Genomic DNA, 27,398 nt, shown 5'->3' on the forward strand with positions numbered 1-27,398 from the left:
AATTGATTTTGGCACACCCCTATGTGAGAAGAGTATAGAAAATTGTGCTCTCACAAAGGGGTGTGCCAAAATCAATTTAGAGTGTGCCAAAATTAGTTTCCTAGTTTTTGTAAGTGCTGTACTGCTGTGGGTTACTCACTGTTACTGGGTACAAAGCTTAAGAGTCTTCAACGGGTAAAAAAAACAATTCAAGTTTAATAGTTTAGCCTCAGTTTAGGTTGACAGCTTAGGTTCAAAAGTTAAAAGTTTCCGGGTTAAAACTGGTTTATGCCAATAATTGTTTGATAAGTAACCGGTTCGATTAGATTCCAGGTCTGATTCAACGGGTTAGTCCAATGTCATTTGTATGTTGAAGAGATGAGCTAGACAATTGTATCTGCATAGGTTGTTGACGACTTTTGTATTTAAACAGTACTGCTATATTGTACTTCCTCTGTTTTTTTTTACTTGCAATACTTCTCTTTTCACGCTTGCCAATGCATTATTACAATCGTTTATATCTTTGATAAGCAATATGTAAAAATTATAAACGTTAGATATTAAAATAGTATAAAACGAGACGAATCTAACAAGATCACACATGACTATATTTTTCTTAGCTATAAATCGTCAAAGCTAGTCAAAGTGAAGTACATGAATAGTGTAAAAGTCAAACTGTTGTAAGTATAAGAAAACGGAGGAAGTACATTATTTTATATTTTAATTACTAATAATTTTTTAAAATTTTATATAAATAAAATAGATAATCCGTTCAAAGAATTTAAAAAAATATCTCCTCCTACATAAAAATGAAAATAAGAAATTAAAATACATACTATTAATTCATATGGCTCCACCTTTTAGGTTTCCTCGGGCCTTCAATATCTCAAAAACGGCCGTCCGATTGAGCGAGGTAGTTTGACATTAGGTTATTTAGGTGTGGTTTAAATAAAGCGAGTTTGGTTTGGTTTTGGGTTCCAAATAGTTTAATTATACTTGGTTAGGTTCGTGTCAGGCTATATTGGTAATAGACAATATTGCAAATAAACTAGCTTACGCCTTGTGTAATGCATGATTTTACCATATTTTATTAAAAATTACAACAATTTAAAATTCAAAGAGTGAGGGATATATATAGCTCCCTCCTGGTTTTAAAGGATCCTACGATCAGTCTCATTTCCGCCCTTGTGGCTCTGTAAAAGAAAATTAAAAAATATTATTCAACAATTTTTTTACAACTTATTAAGTTATTATCTTATAATAGTATGATAAAGATCCACATTCCTTAAAATTTTCTAAATAGTGAATTTTAGATTAACCCATATCTTTTTAATAAAGTTGCTTAATTTTCTATAACTAGTTGCTAAAAGACTTGTGGTTATTGAGAGGGAAAGATTGCATCATATGGAAATTATTATTTGTCTCTTAAAGATGTGAGAGATTGGTTTTAAAATTGATAGTCTTGATCACAATATAGGAATCCAATTACACAATAATGCACAAGTTTTGAAAACAAAATAATCCCACTTACTTTTTACCAACATTATTTACAAATAATCCATAACAATAAGGCCTTGTTTAGTTCACTATATATATGCTTATATGAACTTATCTGATTTGGTTTGAATGTCAAATTTGACTAAATTTTGATCTTAAATTTACAATAATTTATACGAAAAAACTAATCAAATGGGGTCTTGTTAGATTCGTAATAATGTGTATTTTATTAATATGTGATTTTCATAATTTTTTTAATTACGAAATTAAAGATATTTAGCAATGAAAAACTGCACATAAAACGATGATCTGAACTTATTTTTTCTGATTTGATATGATTTGAACTTATTTTTTTCTAAAATAAGTAAAAATAAGGTGAATTAAGTGCCTAAATCGTTTAAAACTACCTGCCAAATGAAGTTGTGCGCCTAAAAAAATACAGTACTCGTGTATAGAGGAGTCACGGAGTAAAATAAATATTATGTGAGTGAAATTCATTTGGAAATTAAAAGTTTCATAAAGATACAATTTTTTTTTTTCCTTTCTTAATAAAAAGAAAAATAGTAAAATACAACTAGTAGTCTAAAACCTCTAACACCCTCATAAATTCAGCCATAGTTGATTTAATTTCTCTTATAAATTTGAAAAAAATGGGAGAGTCGGAAAAAGTTCCCGCAATAGGAATCGATCTTGGGACGACTTACTCATGCGTGGCGGTTTGGCAGCGTGGCCGAGCTGAAGTCATTCTAAACGACCAAGGTAACAGAACGACGCCGTCTTGTGTTGCCTTCACTGATACTGAACGCCTGATTGGTGATGCTGCCAAGCACCAAGCCTCCATCAATCCTTCCAATACTATTTTTGGTTTGTTTTTCTCCTTTCTCTACAATTTCGTACTATACATTGAGTGCTTTTTTTTAACAGTAAAAATTAGTAAAAATTGAATTTTTTTACCATGATCATAAATTAATTGATAAATATTTTTGATTTGATTGTATTGAATAAGATATTAGAAGAAATTAATGAGTATCTAAATGATTTACTAGTATATCAAATGATGCTGAACTTTTTGATTTTAACAACTGGGCTAATTGATCAAGCTTTTAATTTTTTTTCTATTGTTTGGACTTTGGAGTGTTAACTTTGATGTTAACTTTTTTTTTTTTTTTTTTTTCTTTTAGTTTTTTTTTTTTTTTTTTTTTTTTTTTTTTTTCTTATATGTCATGGAATAGGTAAAAATTCTAATACAAACCATTTATATGAAAATGATAATGTTCCATTTGTTTCATTGTTGGTTTATTTGAAGTTAAATACAGTGTGCCCTTCTCTTCGAATTATGAATGCTGCAACCCAGCAATAGAGGTGCAATCTCCATTCATTTGATTTTCGTAAATGTGTTTTTTTTATTTTTTATTTTTTTTATGCCACTATATCTAGGAAACTTAAGGATGTCTTAGGTTGAAACTAGTGTAGTTTGATGATGTGTCTAAACATGGTTATAAAACTTTTGTACGAATTGAGATTATTTACAAATAATCCCTATGTTCTAAGACATAGGTCATTATAGGTCATTTTTCTTTTATATGGAGAATATAATTATATAAATACATAATAATCACAATTACTTTTTATGTAACAGTTAATTGATTTGATTGAAAATTTGTTAAAAACCAACTTATAAAAACCAATTTTGTTGAAAATCATCTTATAATTTTTGTTTTGTCAAAACACACCTATTTTAATTTTTTTTTTTTTTTGTCAAATCCCACCACTTTTCAGATTTAACTATTGATTGACATTTCCGGCGTTGATTAGCATGTGTACCTCACGTAACCCACTAAACCCCACTTTTTTTTTTATTTATTTATTATTTTCCCCCTTTTCCCTCCATTCATTCCCCCTTCGTCACTTACATTTCTGCGCAATTGTATAAAAGGCTATAAAAACCAAATCATGGTGAAGAGGAGTGAAGAAGAGGAGAATAAATGGGGGAAAAGCGGGAAAAAAAATAAAAGAAAAGTGGGGGTCACGTGAGGTGCACATGCTAGTCAACACCAAATCATGATTGTATTGAATAAGATATTAGAAGAAATTAATGAGTATCTAAATGATTTACTAGTATATCAAATGATGCTGAACTTTTTGATTTTAACAACTGGGCTAATTGATCAAGCTTTTAATTTTTTTTCTATTGTTTGGACTTTGGAGTGTTAACTTTGATGTTAACTTTTTTTTTTTTTTTTTTTTCTTTTAGTTTTTTTTTTTTTTTTTTTTTTTTTTTTTTTTTTTTTTTCTCCTTTAATTATGAATTAGTAAAAATTATAGAATATAAAAACTAAAGTGTACAGCATAATAAACTAAACATTGATGTTGAAATTATAATTATAGAGGGGAAAAAATAATACTTCGTATAAACTAACTTGTATTCAATGCATTGAAATCGAAATACATTAACCGTACCCATGATCCCATATAGTGCAAAACTAAGCTAGCTAAAAATAGGGAATATAATCCAATAATCAACAATCTATTGTGTCTAACATTAACCCATGATCCCATGTCAAACTAAGCTAAAAATAATAAGGCATATGATCCCACTACATCCACTACTTTTATGACTCCAATAACACAAACTAATTACATAGGAGTTAACTAGCCACTAACAATTTAAAGTAAAAGATTCTAAAAAATTTAGTCGTATTGAACAACATCCATTATGTTTAGTAAGCATAAATCACATTTAATACTTGAACTTAGATTTGTGAATAGGGTATGTTGCAAGTAAAAAAAATTAAACGGGGGAATACAACTTTCCTATCTTCGGCTAAGAATTCTTAACGAAGACAATTTAGGAATGACTGAATCATTAAACTTTAAAAGTGAAAAATATTTATGTTTATGTCACTCTATTGAAAAAAAAGTTCCACTCATGACTTGGAGGTGTGAGAGTATATAACAGCACCCATATATAATTAACTACACCATGAAAATGATCAAGAAAATTTTCAAGCAGTATTTTGGTATAATTGAGGTCATAGTTCAAGTCACAATCTAATCTACCTAGCTATCTAGCAAGTAAGATCTAAGGCCACAGGGGTGGAGAATTCGGATTATTTGGCCCGAGTTTCATACAATGCAGCCTATGCAGATTAAGGAAGTAACAGGTTCATGTTAAGTATTGTGGCTGATGGTTGACAATAGATTACTTTTTATGATCTTTTTATTTAAAGTGGATAATTTACAATACAATAAGAAGCTTTTTACAGCTGAATGATGTTCCCTTCTTGGATTTTCTGATTGTATAGATGTGTTTATTAACAAGCCTTTTGATATAATTAAGAGGCTGATAACTTCTTAATTATTTACAACAGATGCTAAGAGGCTGATAGGCCGGAAATTCAATGATGCCGCTTTACAGAAAGACATGAAGTCATGGCCTTTCAAAGTTGCTGCTAGCCCTGATGATGACAAGAAGCCTATGATTGTGGTAAGGTACAAGGGTGAAGAGAAGAAATTTGCGGCTGAAGAAATATCTGCCATGATCTTATCCAAGATGAAAGAAACTGCAGAGGCTTATCTTGGCTCAACTGTGAAGGATGCTGTTGTTACGGTCCCTGCTTATTTCAATAACTTACAGCGTCAGGCAACTAAAGATGCTGGAGTAATTGCTGGACTGAATGTCATGCGCATTATCAATGAGCCTACGGCTGCTGCCATTGCTTATGGTCTTGATCACAACGATGCCAAGAAGAATGTGTTGGTTTTTGATTTTGGTGGGGGTACTTTTGACGTCTCTTTGGTTTCTATTGAAAAAAAATTGTTTGAAGTAAAAGGAGTAAGTGGAGATACACATCTAGGAGGAGGAGATTTTGACAACAGAATGGTTGAACACTTTGTGGCTGAGATTAAGAGGAAGCACGGGAAGGACATAAGCGGAAATGCCAGGGCCATTGGAAGATTGAGGGCTGCTTGTGAGAGGGCAAAGAGAAACCTTTCCTCGTCTTGTTTGACTGCTATTGATATTGCTTGTCTTTTTGATGCTACTGATTTTTCTTCGTCCATTACTCGTGCTCGTTTTGAGAAGCTGAATATGGATTTGTTTGAAGAGTGTATCAGCCTTGTTGAAAAATGCTTGAAGGATATTAAAGTGGAAAAGAGTGATGTTCATGACATAGTGCTGATCGGTGGCTCGAGCAGAATCCCCAAGGTACAGCAGCTCTTGAAAGACTTTTTCGGTGGTAATTTAAGGAGCTCTGTAAAAACATTAATCCTGATGAGGCTGTTGCCTGTGGGGCTTCCATCCATGCTGCAGTCTTGAGTGGTCTGATTAAAAAGGACTTCGGATTAGTCGATGTCTCTCCATTGTCAATTGGTTTCCAGAATTATGTTGGTGATATGGCTGTTATGATACCAAAGAATTCTCCTATCCCATCAAAGATGCAGTCCATTTGTCACACTTTTGAAGACTTCCAGACTACTATGTTTTTCCCTGTATATGAAGGAGAGAGACCTAGAGCTATGGACAATAACTTACTGGCTGAATTTGTGCTCAACGGAATTCCTCCGGCACCCAAATTTGTTGGCAAAGCCATATGCTGCTTCGAAATTGACGTTAATGGCATCTTAAAATGCTCTGCCCAGGAGTTAACCACTGGCAACAGGAGTGAAATCACGGTTACAAATCATAGCGGGAGGCTCTCAAAGAAAGAAATCATGAGGATGTTGAGGGATGCTGAGAAGTATAAGGCCGCGGATGAGCAGTACAGACAAAAGGTCAAAGCTGTCAATGCTTTGGAAAACTATGCTCAAGACATGACAAACATGCTGAGAAGTCATGGTAATAAGATTGGACTGAAAGACAGAAGAAAAATGGGGGATGCCATTGAGCAGACAAACCAATGGCTAGTTTGGAATCATCTCCTCACAGATTGTTGTAGATTCGAGGATAAGATGAAAGAGCTCGAGAGCATCTGTAAGCCCATCATCACAAAGATGCTCGAGCAGCAAGAAAAGGATCCTGACAGTGAGTAAGCTTGGTTAGTTCTTTTTCTGAAACAACCTTTTCAGGTATGCTAATAGTATATGTTTGTGCATTTTGTTCTTTAGACAAGAATTTGTGCACGAAATATATTGTGCTACTTGCTAGGATAAGACCCGGATGCTAGGAGTCTTAATTTTTCTTTTGGCTTCAGTATGTATGTATGTGACATAACTGACATTGTTAAGCATGAAATTAGTTATTCTAAGCAAGTTTCTCGAAATGGCTAGATGGGATGACTTGGTGCAGTTGCCCAGCGAGCCTTTACTGCTATAAACTATGATAAATTTGCAGAATTAGGCATTACAGACAGAAATCAGTGCATATGTTTCAGGTAAGGCAACGAACATCAATAATGCGTCACAAATGAATGAGCTATACCAAACTCATTGAGAATTATCCTAAGGCTGTTTATCGCGATCTTAGGTATTGTTAATGCTTAAAGCCTCTCTTTCCAACTATGAAAGCAAATTATATATCATGGATTTTGGGGAATAATACAGTTCTATTTGTTTCATTGCTGCTAGCTTTAATCTGAGTGAAATGTTATGTGCCCTTGCCTTCTAATTATAATTTATAAATGCTGCAACCCAGCAATAGAATGCAGTCTCCATTGATTTAATTTTGCTACACATTTTTTTAACTGCTATTATTTCTAAGAAAACATGTTATTTTTGTTCAATTTCATGTTAATTTTCATCCCGGCGAGCGCAAACAACATGGTATTCTCTAGTAGGGGTGTTCGAAAACTGGTCCGAACCAAAAAAAAAAATGGGTCGGGCTGGACTGAACTTATCGGTCCGGTCTCTGTGCCGAGAAAATTATTTTTTCAGCCTTCGGTCTGGTCTAGCCCAAATTCGGTCTTACACCGATGAACTTTATGCTTAATAGACTCATACTTGGCCAAAGTTTACATACTTTAATTGCATGTAAATACAACAATAGTGCATATTAATAAGCAAAATAATGCAAACTCAAGCAATAAATAGCATAATTGAGGTAAAAAGCGCGAAATTACATCGCATTCTACCCCTCTTAAAGAAAAGAGTTACGCCCCCGTAACTCACCACAATAATATCATTAGGCATTTCTTTTTCATTTCTTCTTTCTGCAATAATTTATCCATAACTTGTTATTCTATAATTTCCTCAAATTTGAATAGCTCAAATCATAGGCACTCAATAATCTCTTTAGCTCTCCTTAGCTAACAACCAAAGGCTATTAAGAGCTGTAAAAATCTTACAGGTGACACTGTATTCCAAATGAATCTCCAATGTAAACAATATATACGCAATCTCAAGATCATGGTAGGGTAATTGGTCTCATAAGATTTGTCTTGGCAAGAAGCATTATCATTTTTTTCCATTTTGTTGCAACACACATCCATTAAGTAAAAACTTCAAGGCCACCACTCCTATTAGGCAAGACTAAAACAAGTGCAACGATTAAATGTTCTTTAAGAGTTAAAAGGCTTGTTTACACTTCTCATCTCATTCAAACTAACTCTCTTTCATCAATGTATATACAACAATCCTCAAAAGTCCTTTACAGCCCTCTTTAAACATCTAATCCCAATAAACAACTTATATCGGTCACATTGTTAGGTGTAGACCACTTACTCACCACTTGAATTTTTTTGTCCCAAAATGAAACTTACTTTCATTAATAAAAATTCACACTTCGAAAACTGAGCATATTGCAAGTCGTCCCTAAAATGTCACAGAATCCTCAAATGTCTATTATAATTCTCCTCACTCTTCAAGTAAAGCAAGATATCATTAATAAAGCCATATATATATCGAATTACTGTACTCATGGAAATACTTGATTCATTAAATCCATAATGATTGTTAATACATTATTAACCCAAAAGGCCTGATTAATATTTCCATGTTTATAAATCCATGGGCTCCTCAAAATTTTCTTCTCTCCAACTTGGTTTTCAAATTCTCCTAACGAAAGTCAATTGTCTCACGAATCGTATCCCTATTCTCTTTCCACCAAAGTTATGCTCCTCAAATTCTCATGGCAATTCAAAACAGCAAAAACTCATCTTTCACTACCAAGTTCTACAAAAAAGCAAGGTCTCCACTCTCCTTAAAGTATGCGGCTTGACCAAAGAAAAATTCATACACTCCTCTCGCGTAATTAATTATCATCACCAAATATATATATTTTCAAGTCTCCAAGTACATTCCTAATTTGATCATAAGGTTTCTCAAATAAACACTCATTGGTTGCAAAAATTGAAGGAGATATTAAATAATAAAAATATAGATCTTACCAATAACCTAAAGCACCAAATAAATAATAAATAACATCATTAAATAAGCATAACCAAATAGTCACATAATTACATGCTTCATATAATGATCATCCATACATACACATTACATTGCACAAATCATCACAAATTAATCTATATTGTATTCTTTAATCCTTACACATGATTCTAGGTGATCACAACACCCAAATTTGCATGATTATATAAAACATATACAATTAAATATAACCTGCATAAAAACTACATTCAAAATAAATGGCACCAAGAATTAAATTATAATGCACATAGAAAGAAATCATCTGTCCTATATGCCCTTCTTAAGACTACCCAAATCTCACACATAAAATAAAATAAATAATACTAAGGATCAAAGAATAAAATAAGTACGCAGATTCAACAAATTTCAAAAATAATTAATAACATAGTAATTTATAAAAATACATATATTTTATTTAAACTGCCGAATTATTTTAATTAAAATAAAATAACTTTTTTTGAAATTAAAGTTTAACCTTAAATCACGTCATAAAATCCAGAATCATAAGATTTAAAACATTAGGCGCCCAAAAACTTTTAAAGTAACTTTAGTGGTAATTAAATCGAACCAAAGCTCCCAGATACCACTTTGTAACACCCCAATAATTCTCTCTTTAAACCTCTGAGGACCCTGAACAATATTCAAGAGAATTACTGGCGTGCTACCGCCACGTGTTCAAACGTTAAGGTTTTATTAGAAAATAGCAGCGGAAAAACTAAATCGGTTATAAATAAGTTTCAAAACCAACGATTGAAACCAAATTAAGTCATACAACTTGGAACCATTAAGGCCCTTATTCAAAACCCAATAAAAGTAGTAAGTGATTAAATTTAGTGTTCAAATAAATTCAAACCCAAAAGAAATAGTGTCGAATAAAATCGAATTAAAATAAATTCAAACTTGCAAAAGAAATAAAATGAAACAACCAACTCTCTACTCAAGATCCCACAACCCTGATGAATGCTGCATGTGTAAGAACCTGTGGTAATTCTGCTCCCCAATATTACAAGTGTAAAAATTGGATTGTCACAGGGTCATTGAAAGGCGAAGGCCATGACCAAAGAAAGACACACAAAGCACGCAATCAGCAAAGCTGAGTACATACAAGCTGCAAAATAAATTAAGAATTCCATAACATGCTACTAATAATCAATCATCATGCATCATTAAATTATAGACTCAACACACGACTCAACTATTTATATTACTAAGACTCCATTAATTAATAATAGGTAAATCATTATTTTTATTCATTGGATTACGCAATAGACAAGGTTGTCCAACCCATGCTCCATTTAGAACATCAATAAAAGAAAAACCCCATGCCTCTTTTCGGAAACATCAATAAACATCCAACGACCACGGGCGCGACTCCGTGACCGTAGTTAGTATGAGATCTCACCTAACTCCTAGTTTTGAAAAATATTTGAAATAAGAGACTCGTAGATCAGACGGCCTCGAGAAAAGTACACGGCTAATACCCCATGTACCCCAACCCCTGATTGTCATTACTCCAGAAGTGCACCAATCCAGAGTTTTATTGCTCATCCATCTTGCACTTTACGTGATTTACAGGTTTAGACTTGGTGATGACTCATATGCATAACAAGCAATACAATCAATCCAATATCAATTCAATCAAGTAAAGCAACTTTTCAATTTCAATTCTTGATTTATTAGTGGCAAGCAACATTTATTATTTATTCCTTTACTACCTCGGTGTATAAACACCTTGAGTGCATAAGGCACCCCAAACTCTTAACCTTGTCTTATAAGACATGAACTATTCCTTTACTCATCCTATTTCATTAAATCATGAATGAGTAATAATTAAGTCATTTCACCAATCACATACCTTTGCCTCTAAGCGCACCTTGCATAATTAGAACATAACCAATAATTACAATAAGGAATAGTGCACGTCAAAGGAAATTCACAATGTATAACCAAACAATTTAACCCAGTCATCCCTAGACATGATACTAAGTTCTCGATCCGTCCTTAAACATGCACCTAAAAGCAAGGTTTTGTAACTTGTACGTACCTTGAGCAAACGAATTGGTATGCCACTTTACTAACTAGAAATCACCTTCAATAAACTCCTCTCCTAAGCCAAATAATAACATCTCAATCAATACCCAATCAATTAAATTTACAGCAATACTAACTTACTTTAAAACCTTCAAAATCCAAATCAAACAACACTCTAAAACCTTCCCTTTTGTTAAAATTAAAGGCTTATATATAGTTCTTTAAATTTTTCTTCATAAAAACCTTAAAATTCACTCTTATACATGAAATTACAGTAAGTTCAAAGTCTAATAAAAATCTGAAAATTATATAAAAACCCCTAAAATCTCTCTTTTAATGGGTGATTAAACCCTCTTTATAAAACATCAAAAGTAGTACTTAGAAACTATTTCCAACACTTGAAACTTCAATAAAAACATATATTTATGCTTAATTAACTTTAAACATAATTAATTTTATTAATCAAACTCAAGGATAATATTTTAAGTATGTAAAAACTTCGTTAAAATCAAAAACTGTCCGAAAATCATATTTAGAGGCTGAATTTGGCCTCGAGAGGGTGGTGCTCACTACCATAGGTAGTGAGTCTTTCTTAAAACGTGGTTTCCACATGGAAAACACTACTTTTTTGTCAAAATCAGATGAGTTTAGAACCTGGTCGGATTAAAACGGGATTAATATTAACGAACGGAAATCTAAAAATTAAAACACGAATCTATGTGTTCAAAATAACCTGGAATTAAGTTAAACTAATCAGTAGTTATAATCACCAAAATTTCAAAACATCATTACTATAAAAGCCCTAAATCAATTGTTCATAAAAACCCTAAAATCATGATTTTCAATAAATTGAAACCCTAGGTTTATAATTCATAAAATATGAAATTTATAACATAAATATAATCTGAAATTTATAATCTTTATACCATTAAAATATAATTTGATACTAAAAATATAATTTTTATACTAAAATCAAAACCCAAAACAATTAAATTAACATTAAGCAAAATAATGAAACAAAGGAGGATGAAAATAAGACTAACCTTTTTGTGTGGGAAATTTTTGGAGATTCATGGGATATTTATAGGAGAGAATTATTGTAGGGTAAAAAGAAAGATTGGGCCTCATAAAAATAATGGGTCGATTAAGTAAACAAATGGGTTAGGCTTGTATGATTGGACATAAATTGTAGAATAAAGGTGCATAAAATAATTTGTTCAAATAATTGTTGACCCAGATTAATAATTTGAAACTTTTGAAGTTAAATTATGAAAAATAACAAATAAATATTATAAATAAAATAAATTTTCATTTATAAAATATTTAAAAATACGGGGGATTACACAATAACTATGGTAAATTGTGCTTAAACGATACTTTCTCTGTGTTTATATACTTGCTCTTGCTCCATTTCTACGTTTTGTACTATTCAGTTATCCTACTTTGACTAATGTTTGTGATTTATACATGAGAAAAAAAATATAGTTTTGTGAGTACTACGGAGTAATTTGAATCGTCTGAATGAATAGATTATTGATTTTCAATTATTAGAATTTATGCTTATTGATAATAAAGATATTATTGATTAAAGATTAGCTTCGATGTAAGTGCTCAAGTGAAATGGAGCAATTATTTAAAAACGGAGGGGGTATAATTTAGATACCAAAATTTTTCCTTATTAGTGCCAGCAATGCAAAAAGATTTGTTAGTAATAGACTTCTTTGTTGGTATTAAGATGGTACCATCTAAGCCAATTTAATAAAATATGGTTACTTTCCTTAAATTAAAGACCCTGATCGTTTTTCAACCCTCACGTTTTTTTGGTCTGGTATTAGCGGGTTGGACACTTTGAGAGTGAGGGGGAAAGGTAAGGGATCCCCAACCTCAAGGTTGAAAGGTGACAATCTTACCACTTGATCAAGCTTAGCTTGGTAATTGATTACAAACTTTACATCTTGTGTTTGGCTACATAAAAGATACGGAGTACATGACTTGTTGAAAACTTACGCTCCCTATGTTTATTATACTTTTTCCATTGTAACTTGCAATTGTTATTTTACATTTGTAGTTGTAGTTTATTGAAAATGACAAATTTAATATTAAGAATTTAGGAGGAGATAAAATGTAACATATTCTTGCTTTAAAAACACCAAAAGCACTTTCCTATGGGGCATAATAAAAAATGTCCTTTGTTTCATATAAGTGTTACTCCTTCCACCCCTTATTGATAGTCTATTATGGACAATTTTCCGAAAATTAATAAACATAAATAAGAAGTAATAAAAGTGCATTGAAAAGCCCTTTCAAAAATTTTTTTTTAAAAAAAAAAGTGCATTGAAAAAGTAAATTTACATTGGGTATGCAAAAAAAGTAGAGAGAGATAGGAATAAAAGTATATGAAAAAGCAAAATTTAACCTGTAAAAGTTAATTTTGCACATGTTCAAAAAAAAAAAAAGTTAAATTTGCACAAATATAGTTGCAGATTGGAGAGAGTTTTGGTAAATAATTAACATTAATGGTACTTGCAAAAAAACAAATGGTACTTAAAACTGGCTATAAGAGACTATAAATAAGGGACAGAGGGAGTAACTAGTAAAATTCCCGTGTAATGCACGGATTTTACTAAATTATATAGTGAAGTACAACATTAATTCATGTGCAATAGATGCACGGTTGTTTAATATATTTTTTTTTGACAGGCACGGTTTTTTAATATGGAGTAATTATAATACAACAAAATTATAAACAACATAAAAAGGTGAAGGATGCCCTAAAAAAGAAAATGAAGGACTCGACACCAATTATTAGAAAGTATGAACTATGAAGTATGTAAATAAAAATAACCACTTTTTTTTTTTTTAAGCACATATAAAAATAACCACATATAAATATATAATAGTTATAATGAAATTTAAATATTTTTAGAAAAATTAGTGTACTCGTATATTTTATATAGAGCAAATCACATTATTTAATAACAATGAACCTTTATTATGGTAAGAATTTTTTGGTTCGCCTTTAGTAATATGCAGTATAGATGTTCCCATTTGAAATCTTGTGTGTAAATCAAAGAAATAGAGATTATTGAAATAATGTGCATCGGGACAATTTCAATACATTGGAATAAAGTACATTGGGGCCCTCTATTTTGATTGAGACCATTAAATTAAAATAAGGGTTATATGCTTATATGAGAAAATAAAAAGGATAAGTGAGGAATTCATAAAACACTCTAGGTTGGGGGACATAAATATGAACCTGAGGGATTACTACTCCCTCCGTCCTTTAATATAATGTCTCTTTCTGTTTATTATGTAAAGAATAAATGCTCAAAAAAGGCATTATATTAAGGGACGAAGGGAATATTAATTATACGACAAAAGTATCAGGTAAATAAATAATGATGGATCACTCAAAAATTTAACAAGAAAAGTATAATGAGAAGAAAAGTATAATAAAATAGAGGGAGTGTTATAACAAACAAATAAATAAATATTACAAGTGTAGGTGATGTCAATTGTTTTAACTTACTTCACCCTCCGTCCTCGAAAGAACGACCTATTTGGGTTGATTACTCGGGTATTAAGAAAGTTAAATAAAAAAAAGTAAAAGTATATTGGAAAGATAAATTTACATGGGGTTTGTAAAAAATAAATAGAGAAAGTAATAAAATTACATAGAAAATCAAATTTTTATATGGGGAAGCTAATTTTGCACAAATATTATTGCAAATTGGTGTGTGTTTTAATGCAAATGGGTCATTATTTTTGGAACTAAAATTAGGCCAAATGGGTCGTTTTTTCGGGGATGGATGGAGTAGTACTCTACAAATTTTGAAATATGAAGATAAAATTATGAAAAATTATAAAGTTTAAAACAAGTTTTAAAACATTGTACTCCCTCCGTCTCCGAAGAATGACCCTTATGACTTAAATCTAGTCCTAAAATAATCATTTTATTTACATTAAAATACTCTCCAATTTGCAACAATATTTATGCAAAAATTAGCTTTCCCTTGTAAATTTTTTGTTTTTTTTTTTTTCATGTACTTTTATTACTCTCTCTCTACTTTTTGGCAAGTCCCATGTGAATTTTATTTTTCAATGTACTTTTACTGGTATCATTTTCACTTTCTTAATATTGGCAAAATCAATCCGAAAAAGTCGTTCTTTTAAGGACGGAGGGAGTAAATATTAAATGGAGAAATAATTAAAGGAGATGAGAAAGAGAAATGAGGCAATGAGCTAGTCCAGTACTAGAGTAGCTCCATTTTTTCAAACATCAAAGTCTTCCATTCTGTTGGCGCGGCGCTCGATAAAGCACTCAACAATTACTCTGTGCTAGTCGCTTTAATCCGCTTATTTCTAAAGTCGGAAAATGGAAGAGCGAAATACGCCGGCGATCGGAATCGATCTCGGCACGACGCATTCGTGTGTGGCAGTTTGGCAGCACGGCCGTGTTGAGGTCATCCCCAATGATCATGGTAATCGCACGACGCCGTCTTGTGTTTCTTTCACCCAAACTGACCGTTTTACTGGTGATGCTGCTTTTAACCAACTCATCACTAACCCTTGTAACACCATTTATGGTATGTTCCTCTTTTTTTTTTTTTTTTTTTTTTCTCTTTCTAAGTTTAGTGAGTTTTGTTATCATATTTGCTTATTTTTCATCCATTTTTGAATGATTAATGGTTAATTATGCCTATTATAAACTCGAATTTGGTTTATGATAGCTTGATTAGCTTCTATTTATGATATGTTAGTTTAATTTTGGAGTAATATGATATAAATTTGGTGAATTTCCAATGTGAGTTTGTGATTCTTGGAAGGGGTTTGAACCCGTGACTTATTACACGGGGCCAAGGCCTTTGGTAATGTATCATGTATGAACTTGGTTATCTTGTCTCAAATTTACAATTCTAGAAAAATATCCACTTAACTCTAATAATTCATTCTCTAACTGATGATATAGAATTGGATAGCAGGTTGTAAAGATTGGTTCTTTTTGGGCCATATTTGGGTGAAAATCGGTTGGATCTTCCTTTGTTAATTAGCTTTTGATGGTTAATTTAATCCATATTAGTTAATAGCTTATCATGATGCGTTAATTAATGTTAGTAACATTAAGTTTTAGGCCAAATTCTGCTGATCAACTGAGAGTAAGGAATAGCTCAAGTGGTTGGAGCTTCTCTCCCGGTTCCAGTAAATCCTGGGATCGATTCTCATCCCCGCCATTGTGGCTCTCTAAACATTTTAAAAAAAAAAAAAAAAAAAGATTCGGTTGATCAACTTTGATGTGTCAAAAATGAGGTTATAATTGTAGACTACTCAATTCAGAATTGAGTTATATAGTTTAGATCGGGTTAACAGATGGGTTTGTTTTTTTTTTGTTTTATGAGGTGTTCAGGGAATGGAATGTACAATAGATATGGAATATTTTTCTTATTTAATATTCATCCAAAATCCTTCAATGGGTGTACAGATTAAAATCATACAGAGTTTGTTGAGAAACTTAGTTCTAGTATATGATGGTTCAAAGCGCTAGTCTGTGTGCACAAGAATGATAATACATAGGATAGGAGTAAGATTGGGGAAGAATAAAGGGGGATGAGCCGAGGAGGATTGCAGAAATGTATTATTTAAATTGATCCACTAATATAGGCTAGAAAAAAACATTTTAGGATTAGCTAGGCTTATCAAAGCTGAGATTATCAATTGAGCTAATGGTATTCTTCCAAAAAGGTTATTTGTAAAAGATAATGTTTAATTTGAGAGTCTTTAGTTTATGATGGTTGTTTTCTCTCGCACTAGGTATTTCCTTTTAGGCCAGGTGTTGGCTTTCTTGTGCTTTCTCTGTGGAGTTCTTGTATTGAATCCTGTTTATGAACCATGGGATTTGATTGGCAGGAATCCTTCTATACTACCTCGTGTTTTACATTCTCTTAATTTTATGAAAAGCTTGGGTATAGAAAGTGCACAAATTTAGGAACTATAGGATCAGACCCAAAACTTTGATGTTGATGTAAAGCAGCAAGTTACTACAACTCTTATGGTATGGGACTACTATGGGTAACTAATCTTCAACTGGCATTTTTCCGTATGTGATTATTTTATTGACCTTTTCTTGTGTGAATGTGTGATTCTTTCCTTATGTATATCTCCTCCGTGGAAATTTTGAATGAGCCTGGCTTAACTATTTGCTCTTTAACCACTCTTTGTAATATGTTAACCCCTTTGATCTTTATATCTTTGTAAACTGATTGATGACAGATGTAAAGAGGCTTATTGGGCGGGAGTTTGATGATGAATTAGTGCAAAAGGACATGATACTTTGGCCTTTCCAGGTTGGTGCTAGCCCTTGTCATGGAACTGGCAAGAAGCCTGTGGTTGCAGTTACCTACAAGGGAGAACAGAGGAAGTTTGCAGCAAAAGAAATTTCTGCTATGGTCCTGATGAAAATGAAAGAAGTCGCAGAGGCATATGTTGGCTCAGCTGTGAAGAATGCTGTTGTTACTGTTCCAGCTTATTTTAATAATCTGCAGCGCCAGGCAACTAAGGATGCTGCAATTATTGCTGGGTTTAGTGGTGTACGAATTATTAACGAGCCAACAGCATCTGCCTTTGCATATGGCCTTGCCCAGAAGCCTAATGGAAGCAATGTGGTGAGAAGAAATGTTTTGGTAATTGATCTTGGTGGGGGAACTTTTGATGTAGCCTTGGTTACTTTTAAAAAGGATGTAATTCGAGTAAAATCAGTTAGTGGAGACACCCACTTAGGAGGAGAAGATTTTGACATCAGAATGGTTAGACGCTTTGCAGCTGAGTTTGAAGAGAAGCATCATAAGGACATCAGTCGAAATCCTAGGGCCATGGCAAGGCTGAGAGCTGCCTGTGAGAGGGCAAAAAGGAACCTTTCTTTAACATCTATAGCTACAATTGAGATTGATTGTCTTCTAGAAGGTACAGATTTTTCTTCAACTATAACTCGTGCCCAATTTGAGAACTTAAATTTGGACTTGTTTGAAGAGTGTATAAAACATGTAAAGAAATGCTTGAAGGATGCTAAAATGGTTAAAGGTGATGTTGATGATGTTGTCCTAGTTGGTGGATCAAGTAGAATCCCTAAAGTTCAACAACTGTTGCAAGACTTCTTTTGTGGTAAGGAGCTCTACAAAAGCATTAACCCGGATGAGGCCGTTGCTTGTGGGGCTGCCATTTATGCTGCAAGTTTGAGCTGTTTTGATGACAACAATCTGAGGCTTGTTGATGTAACTCCATTGTCTATTGGTGTTAAGGTTCATTTGGGAAGAATGGCTGTTGTCATTCCAAGGAACAGCCCTATTCCAATGAGAATGGAGAAGATCTTTACAACTTCAAGGGACTACAAAACTCGAGTACATATTCCTGTGCACCAAGGTGAGACACTTGAAGCATTGGACACTAACTTTTTATGTGAATTGAAGCTCTCAGGAATCCCTCAAGCACAGAAACACATTCCTAGAATTAAAGTCTTCTTTAAAATTGATGCTGATGGTATCCTACATTGCTCTTCCCAGGATCTGATGACAGGCAACAAAATCAGAACTATACCAGACTATCATAGTGGGAGATTGTCAAGAAAAGAGGTTTGGAGGATGGTGAAAGATGCTGAAAAGTTTAAGGTTGCGGATAAGCAGTATCAAGAGAAGGTAAAAGCTATGAATTCCTTAGAAACATATACTCAAAACATGGAAACAATGCTGGAATGTCATGGAGCAAAAGTTGGGCTCAGAGAGAGACGGAAGATGGGGGTTGCTATTAATCAGACAATCCAATGGCTAGACCAGAATTTTAATCTTGCAGAAGGTTGCAAGTTTGAGGACAAAATGATAGAACTGGAGGGCGTTTGTGGACCAATTATCACTAAGATGCTTGAGACGCAGAATTCATCTTGTAATGGCGCAAGTAGCAGCAGAGCAAAAATTGAGATCATCGAACTTGACTTGGATTAATCTGTTGTTGCTGCGTATTTTTAATTTGCAGACAGATTGGTATGGTAAGAGTTCATTGTACTTGTAATTCTTTTTAGGATAGAGCACTTAAGCTCAAAATTAGTGCTTCATTATGATTAATGTTTTATATAGCAACTTCACTTGTGTTAAAGATTTTGCATGACACTGTTAATAAAAGCTTTGAGGAGTGATTCAGGAAAATGTGTCAATAACTGTGATTATAATGCTTGCACCCGAACTGTTGCTAATGAATCCAATGTAAATGATTTCTCAATTTGGGAATTATTAATCACATACGTTTTATTGCCTGACAATTTCATTCACACTTAACACCATAACAAATGATTTTGTGTACTTTTTCTCTGTTTCGATTTCCAAATGTCAAATTTATAGGTTTTCTGTCATTTTGGTTCCCTTAGATGGAGTAATTTGTTACTGTTCCAACATAATTGCACTTCATACTCCATAGCTAGAAATGCAAATGCTATATGTTACTCCGTATTAACAATAATATAGAACTACACATACAATTTAAATTACTCCGTACCATTGTTTCTCCCTCTATAATCTGCCTTTATACTTAACAACAATTCATCTTGGGGTGGCGCTAGGTTTTTTTTATTACATTTTTTGTCATATTAATATATATATTTTTTTAATAGGTGGTTAACAATTAGCCTAATAGTTTTATATGGAGTACTCCCTTTTTATTCTTTTTGTTGCCTTACAGTTTGCCATATTTTATAAAAATTACTATGAGTCTATGACAAACTATTGCTTTACTTGCCTCTCTTAATTTACATTGGTCTCATTGATGTTTTCTTATCAACTTCACTCACCAAAAATTAAATACTTCGTGTTCCGTTCAACAAAATTCTAATCAAACAAACAAAAAAGGACGAAGAGAGTAGTATTTATTATCTTAGGGGCTACTACAAGCAAAACCTTTTCCATCATTTAAGCTAAAACCATAGGTACTCAGACAGAGAAGTTGTGGAACTATTGTACTTTTATTGTGCACTACACACTTCCCTTTGCTTCATTATTAAGTTAAAAGAAAGAGAAGTAAATGCAGTGGGAAAGATGACAGGAAAACACTTCATGTAAGCAATTAATTACTTCCTATTAATTACTCTTTCATTCATCCTTATTACCTACTTCTCTGCTACCTTAACTTATTTTTATTCTCTCTATTTTTTTTTGTCTTCCATTTACAGAAGTGAAGTTTAGAAAGGTAGTGTGTGCGACAATGGCAAAGGAGAAAATGCCGGCAATCGGGATCGATCTCGGGACAACAAACTCATGTGTGGCAGTTTGGCGTAATGGTAAGGTGGAGATTATCACTAATGATCAAGGTAATCGTACCACACCGTCTTATGTTGCCTTCACCAAAAAAGAACGCCTAATTGGTGATGCTGCCAAGAACCAAGCTACTATCAACTCTGCCAACACTATATTTGGTTTGTTCTTTTCTCTTTCTTTTAATTTTTCTGTCTCAACTTGTAAATTTAGAAGCTTTTTTCAGCATGTTTACTACACTTAACTTTCCTAGCATTGTTGTGAGATAATGGTTGAATTTGTTGTGATGTATGATGAATTGAGTTATGTTCACTATATTTTTAGCTCTAACTTTGGGATCGGAAGGGTATTTAGGGGTAGAGATTCTCTTATCCTTCCCGATAACTTGATATGTGAGAATAGTCCGTTCAAACTGATCTTTCTCCTTACCTAAAAAATTCTAGTTCGTTTCATTCTCTTGTGATAGGTAGGTTTTTAAATTTTGAAGGGTAAGATGAAATTGATCTCATTCCAATCCCAAACAATAAGTTCAAATTTTGGAATAAATTTTATATAGATTTTTTTTTTTTTTTTTGACAGAATTTTATATAGAAGTTAAAGTAATTTTAGAATAAGAGGATTTGAATTTGGAATTGTTGAATATTTTGTTCCTTAAAAACCCACAGAACTCTGAACTGGTGCTGTATTTGTATGCACTTCTAACACCCTATAAAAACGATCCACAAGATGTAATAATAATCTGCTCTATAATTGCCTGTAAAGATTACCTACAATTGAGTGTTGACGACTGCATTTTGGCCCTGTTGTTTCTGACTTCTGAATTTTCGAATTGTGGTTTTGCGAAAGTGAAGAGGCCTCTATGCTCCATATTTTTTGTAAACATAAAAATGTGTTTTAGGTAAGTACTCCATAGTTCATTTATATAATGTTTGTAGGTACTAAATAACCAATCTTTTGAATGTTAATTTTATCTCCTTCTCGAATTCATTATACATAATTGATGACAGACGTGAAGAGGCTTATAGGTAGGGGCTTCTATGATGAGGCTGTGCAGAATGACATCAAACTTTGGCCTTTCAAGGTTGTTCCTAGTGACGATGAGGATAAGAAGCCTCTGATTGTGGTCACCTACATGGGCAAAGAGAAGAAATTTACTGCTGAAGAAATTTCTGCTATGGTCCTTTCCAAGATTAAAGAAATTGCAGAGGCCTATCTTGGGGTAACGGTTAAGAATGTTGTCGTCACTGTGCCAGCTTACTTCAACAATTTGCAGAGACAAGGAACCAAGGATGCTGGAGTTATAGCTGGCTTGAATGTCATACGAATAATTAATGAGCCAACAGCTGCTGCCATTGCTTATGGCCTAGACAGAAAGGCAGCCACTGGCAAAACAAATGTGATGGTATTTGATCTTGGCGGGGGTACTTTAGATGTCTCTTTGATCACGATTGAAAGTGATGCATTTGAAGTCAAATCAGTTAGTGGAGACACTCATTTAGGTGGTGAAGATTTTGACAACAGAATAGTGAATTACTTTGTGAATGAGTTTAAGAGAAAGCATCGTAAGGACATCAGTAAATGCCCCAGGGCTATGGGAAGGTTAAGAGCTGCATGCGAGAAGGCAAAAAGGACCCTTTCTTCTGCTGCTGTGACCAGTATAGATATTGATTGCCTTTTTGATGGTATTGATTTCTCTTCAAGTTTCCCTCGTGCTCGGTTTGAGAAGTTGAGCTTTGATCTGTGCAAGAGATGTATAGGTCCTGTTGAGAAATGTTTGAAAGATGCTAAAATGGAAAAGAAAGACGTTGATGAAATTGTCTTAGTTGGTGGGTCAAGTAGGATCCCTAAGATTCAAGAATTGCTGAGCAAGTTCTTTGATGGGAAGCAGCTTTGCAAATGTATCAACCCAGATGAGGCGGTTGCCCATGGAGCTGCAGCTCATGCTGCAGTATTGAGCTGTGTAGATAATGAGGATTACATGCTTGTTGATGTGACTCCATTGTCTCTTGGCATTGAAAATCATCATGGTGAGATGTCGGTCATAATCCCTAGGAACACTCCAATTCCGGTAATGAAAGAGAAGGAATTTACAACAACAGAAGACAATCAAAGTGAAATAACTTTCAATGTGTATGAAGGTGAGAATCCCATCGCTAACAAAAATAACTTTTTGGGTGTATTTGAACTCTCGGGAATTCCTCCAGCACCCAAAGAAACTCCCAATATAAAGGCGTGGTTTGAAATTGATGCTGATAGTATCATGAAATGTTATGCCCAAGATGAGGCTTCTGGCAGTAAGAATGGAATAACCATTTCGTATCACACTGGGAATTTATCGAAGGAAGAGGTTGAAAGAATGTTAAGAGAAGCTGATAAGTATAGGTACGAGGATGAGCTATGCAAGGTAAAGGTCCAAGCAATGAATGAGTTGGAAGAATATGTTGAGGACATGAGGTACTTTCTTGAAACTCAGAAGAATATTGTGCTTGAGGACAGGAGTATAATGGAGGATGTCATTGAGCAAACAGTACAATGGATGGATTGGAATTTCCTTCTTACAGAAATTTCTAAGTTCAAGGACAAGCTGAAAGAGCTCAAGAGTGTCTGCGAACCCATAGTCAAGAAGATGGACAAACTGTGTAATGCTGAGGCAGGCATCACTAATGTGGGAAATGGTATTGTCGAAGTTGATTAAGCTTGAATTCAGATAACAACTTTGTTGAATAGGCTTGAAGATCTATCTCCAGTAAACTGTTATGAAATCCAAGCTGGTAAACTGGTTTCTAATCTTTTGTTTATATTTAAGATGTTTTGTATCTGAAATCATGCCTTTTTCCTGCTGTGTTACTCTTTGGAACAGCATTATGCTGCCAGTGGCAGGGGATTGTAATATTTTCCTACTCCAAACCTTGAATTTAACCTCCCTAATAGTATGATTATGCATTTATGCTGCAAGTATGTACCAGAATTAATCTTGGGGATCATATATAATGTTAGGTAGTTTCGGTGAGCTAGATGTCTACTGTATGTCCTGTAAAAAATGAATACTACTGCATGACTTCAGTCTTTTGCAGGAATTTGATCTGGTTTTATTTCCTTATTATATTTGACATTAACTTGAGTTATGTTGCAAACATATCATCAGATTCAAACATGCATCAACCCAGTAATTAGCAAACTGCACATTACTATCTTGGCATCTGATTAAAACATTGTATATAGCAGTATGTGCATTAGTAAAGCATTAGAATGACTTACAAAAATTATTTTCCTACTAGAAAAGTCTAGCAAATTCAATCAAGCTCTAAAAATAGGTAACGATACCGCCGACTTCCCAGCATCTTTTCCAAGATAGGCTCACAAGTTCTCTGAAGCTCATTCAATTTTTCCTCAAACTTACAGGCCTCTTGAAACAGGTAATTCCAATTTAGCCATTGGGTTATCCTCTCAATCACATCGCCAAGCAGCTTCTTCTCACTTGTCCCAATCTTCATTTCGCAACTTTTAAAGGTGCTTGTCATCTTGTTGATATACGTTTCTAAGCTGTTCTTAGCTATAGCTGCTTCCTTGCGCTGCTCATCCCGAGCTTTGAATATACTGGCCTCTTCCACCATTCTATCAATCTCTTTCTTAGGTAACCTCATACTGTGATTGGTAATGGTTAATTGATTTTTGTTTCCAGTGTTTTTATCCAGTGCTGTCACAGTCAAGATGCCATTCTCATCGATGCTCAAAGATTCCATGATTTTTGGAACACCCGCTGGTGCTGGAAGTATGCCATGGAGTTCAAACCTACCCAAGAAGTTGTTATCCTTCGCAATGGGTCTTTCACCTTCGTAAACACTAATTTCAACTCCTGACTGATAGTCTTTAACAGTAGTATATCGTTTCTCCATCTTTGCAGGAATTGGTGTGTTTCGAGGAATCAGAACATCAAACGCACCACTAATAAGCTCAATACCAAGAGATAAGGGAGTAACATCTCTAAGCACAGTGTTTTTACTGCTGCAATCGACACCGGCCTTGACAGCAGCAAAAAAAGCAGCACCATAGGCAACAGCCTCATCAGGATTAATGCCTTTGCAGAGCTCTCTCCCATTGAAAAATTCTTGCAACATGGCCTGCACCTTAGGGATCCGAGTTGACCCGCCAACTAAAACAACATCATGAACATCATCCTTCTTCAGCTTTGCATCCTTCAAACACTGCTCAACAGGGCCCAAACAATTCTTGAACAACTCCATATTTATCTTATCAAACCGTGCACGATTCAGGGTAGAAAAAAAATCAATGCCTTCAAAGAGACAATCAATTTCTATAGTAGTCTCGGTAGTTGAAGAGAGGTTTCTCTTTGCCCTCTCACAAGCAGCTCTCAACCTCACAAGAGCTCTTTGATTACCACTTATGTCTTTATTGTGTTTCTTTTTAAACTCAGTTACAAAGTGGTTCACAATTCTATTGTCAAAGTCTCCTCCACCAAGGTGGGTATCTCCGTTAACTGCTTTCACTTCAAACACATCCTTCTTAATAGCCACTAAAGAGACATCAAAAGTTCCACCTCCTAGATCAAAAACCAAAATCTTTTTCTTCCCAACACGACCACTATTAATCTTCTTGTCTAGACCATATGCAATGGCAGCAGCTGTTGGCTCGTTAATAATACGCATGACATTGAGCCCAGCAATGGTACCAGCATCTTTAGTTGCTTGGCGTTGAGCATCATTGAAGTAAGCAGGAACGGTGATCACAGCATTTTTCACTTCTTCACCTAGGTAGGCCTCTGCAGTCTCTTTCATTTTCCCTAAGACCATAGAAGATATCTCCTCGGGAGCAAATGTCCTGTCTTCACCTTCATATGTTACTGAAATCATAGGCTTTTGGAAATCGCCAGCAACCACTTTAAATGGCCAATGGATCATGTCTTTCTGTACCATTTCATCATTGAATTTCCTACCTATAAGCCTCTTTGCATCTGTCATTAATATAACCAAGTCAAGCAAGTTAAAACTACAGCATAGTAAAACCAATCTAAACACAATATATCATACTTAGAATTAGAAGTGACAATTGGGAAAATTTCCAAATTCTAATCATATCCAGCCAAATATCCTTAATAATCTGATTTCGTTATTCATTATAGGAAAAGGATAATAACCCTCAAATAATTTTTATTCTTCTAAGAGTGAAACAAAAAATGTGGCATGAACATTTATAGTCCATATATTCTTAACCTATACACATGTATCAATTAAGTTTGGGAATAAATTAAACCTTTCACCTTTGCAATGACATTACTTAAGGCGAAATTTTATAAGCAGTAACATTCTAGATTTACTTGCACCGAAGTAAATTGGGAAGTATAAGAAGATACAAGCAGGATTAAATTAATTGTGTAGATCAATTTATATTATACACATATACTAGGAAGTAGGTATAAAATCAAGAATCAACAAATATTGAAGAATAACTACATACATTAATCAAGAATCAATCATGAAAACCAAATCAAACAAGCATGAAATTAAAGAAAGCAATAAGATGAGATAGAGAAAACAGCAAATTTTGATTATTATTCTACATTATCTCTAATATACCCTACAAAACCATAACAAAAAAAGAACATGCATAATAACAAAGAGAGGAAGACTAACCAAAGACGGTGTTGGTAGGGTTAAATGCAGCCTGGTTCTTGGCACTCTCACCAACAAGGCGCTGGTCTTTGGTAAAGGCTACACAAGACGGCGTGGTACGGTTGCCTAAGTGGTTGTGAATGATCTCAACACGACCATGCTGTGGCTGCCATACTCCCACACATGAGTATGTTGTCCCTAAATCGATTCCAATTGCAGGCCATAAATTATCTCCCTTTTTTTTCATCGTTATTGTTTCTGAGTTAAGTCGACTATAATGTTGATAAACTTTAAGGAAAATATGTCAATTGACTTGTATTACTTTGTGGAAGCTTTACCATCACATACTCCTATAGATATATATAAAGGGGGGTTTTTCCTATGTGGATTTTTATTTCTTTAAAAACTAAATAATTCAATAACCAATTAACGAAAAGAGTTTAGATTAATTAAAATAAAATACTCCGTATTATCTTTTGATATTAGTAATTCTATCTAAGTATATAACTCTGTTTATATGAGCTCGACAAGAAATCCTACTAGAACATGAAATAGGTAACCAACTTATCTGATCATTTAGTAAGATTAGGAAACAAACACTTATAATTATTTCCTAAGCACATACAACCTTCCTAATATATATCCACAATACAGAAAGTATTATAATATATTTTTTTTCCTAAGCACATACAACCTTCCTAAAATATATCCATAATACGGATAGTGATAAAGTGATTTTTTTTTTTTTTTTTTTTGTTTTGTTTTGTTTTGTTTGTTTGTTAAAAAAGGATATTCAATTACAAATATATACTCCGTACTAGAGTGGGTTAAAATCTCTTTAAGCAAACTTAACCCTTCCCACAAAATAAATGCTACTGTAATATTAAGTCATTCGCAAAACAATATTGAATTTTCTCTAAAAAATAAAAAATAAAAAAATATTGAATTCCAATTTTGCTTAATCCAAACCAAAGGCTGACGAGTGTTAAATTAATTACTCCGTATAAAATTTCTAGCCACTCTATATCATTCTTTTTATAATAATAGGCTAGCGAATAACACTATACATGCATGCAAATCATAAGATATTCAGAATGACTAATATTAAGCTTCAATTTTGTTGCAACCAAAATTAAATCAACAGAGTTAAAAGAGAATCCTAACAAAAACAAACAACAAACTCCATATCAAAGCAAAATACACGCGACAAAATGAAAGATTCATTACTTGTATTTTCTTGTGGTGTAAATTCAACCTTAATTAGCTTGTAATAACTTATGTACACTGACAGTGAGCTAGTTCAATCAAGATCTATAATCTCAATCTTTGGAGAAGCGCAACTCATGACCACATCAGAATCAGACTCCTCTCGGTGCATCATTGCTATGATAGGCTCGCAAATGCTTTCGAGTTCCTTCATCTTTTCCTCAAACTTGCTGGCTTCAGTAAGCATGTAGTTCCAGTCTAACCACTGGGTTGTATTCTCTATAGCATCGTCTATCTTCCTCTTGCTCTTTCTCCCGATCCTCTTCTTGTAGCTTCATTTTAAACTCGGTCACAAAGTGGTCCATCATTCTATTATCAAAATCTACTCCACCAAGGTGAGAGTCAC

The 27,398-nt window shown here is 33.6% G+C and overlaps 3 protein-coding genes and 1 pseudogene across 3 annotated transcripts; 3 read left to right on the plus strand and 1 right to left on the minus strand.

Moving 5' to 3' along the window:
- Window positions 1–2,126: 2,126 nt before the first annotated feature.
- LOC145613660 (heat shock 70 kDa protein 18-like) lies at window positions 2,127–6,950 on the plus strand (annotated as a pseudogene).
- Window positions 6,951–15,244: 8,294 nt separating this feature from the next.
- Window positions 15,245–18,857, plus strand: LOC145613662 (heat shock 70 kDa protein 18-like). Its single transcript, XM_081668747.1, has 2 exons — window positions 15,245–15,455; window positions 17,137–18,857. The coding sequence occupies exons 1-2, from the start codon at window positions 15,245–15,247 to the stop codon at window positions 18,855–18,857; spliced, it is 1,932 nt and encodes a 643-aa protein (XP_081524873.1).
- Window positions 18,858–20,106: 1,249 nt separating this feature from the next.
- LOC145613663 (heat shock cognate 70 kDa protein-like) lies at window positions 20,107–22,851 on the plus strand. Its single transcript, XM_081668748.1, has 2 exons — window positions 20,107–20,317; window positions 21,164–22,851. The coding sequence occupies exons 1-2, from the start codon at window positions 20,107–20,109 to the stop codon at window positions 22,849–22,851; spliced, it is 1,899 nt and encodes a 632-aa protein (XP_081524874.1).
- Window positions 22,852–23,449: 598 nt separating this feature from the next.
- LOC145613664 (heat shock 70 kDa protein 18-like) lies at window positions 23,450–26,033 on the minus strand. The gene is made up of 2 exons (XM_081668749.1): window positions 25,808–26,033; window positions 23,450–25,128 (listed from the first exon to the last, which is right to left on the minus strand). The coding sequence occupies exons 1-2, from the start codon at window positions 26,031–26,033 to the stop codon at window positions 23,450–23,452; spliced, it is 1,905 nt and encodes a 634-aa protein (XP_081524875.1).
- Window positions 26,034–27,398: the final 1,365 nt, after the last annotated feature.

This window comes from Chenopodium album, chromosome 25 (genome assembly GCF_948465745.1).
Source record: "Chenopodium album chromosome 25, dcCheAlbu1.1, whole genome shotgun sequence".
NCBI lineage: Eukaryota > Viridiplantae > Streptophyta > Magnoliopsida > Caryophyllales > Amaranthaceae > Chenopodium > Chenopodium album.

Coding starts and splice junctions, on each gene's coding strand:
- LOC145613664 (XM_081668749.1), bottom strand. CDS start 26,033: ATGAAAAAAAAGGGAGATAATTTATGGCCTGCAATTGGAATCGATTTA. Junction 25,129..25,807: donor CCCTACCAACACCGTCTTTG/GTTAGTCTTCCT, acceptor TATTAATGACAG/ATGCAAAGAGGCTTATAGGT.
- LOC145613662 (XM_081668747.1), top strand. CDS start 15,245: ATGGAAGAGCGAAATACGCCGGCGATCGGAATCGATCTCGGCACGACG. Junction 15,456..17,136: donor CCCTTGTAACACCATTTATG/GTATGTTCCTCT, acceptor GATTGATGACAG/ATGTAAAGAGGCTTATTGGG.
- LOC145613663 (XM_081668748.1), top strand. CDS start 20,107: ATGGCAAAGGAGAAAATGCCGGCAATCGGGATCGATCTCGGGACAACA. Junction 20,318..21,163: donor CTCTGCCAACACTATATTTG/GTTTGTTCTTTT, acceptor AATTGATGACAG/ACGTGAAGAGGCTTATAGGT.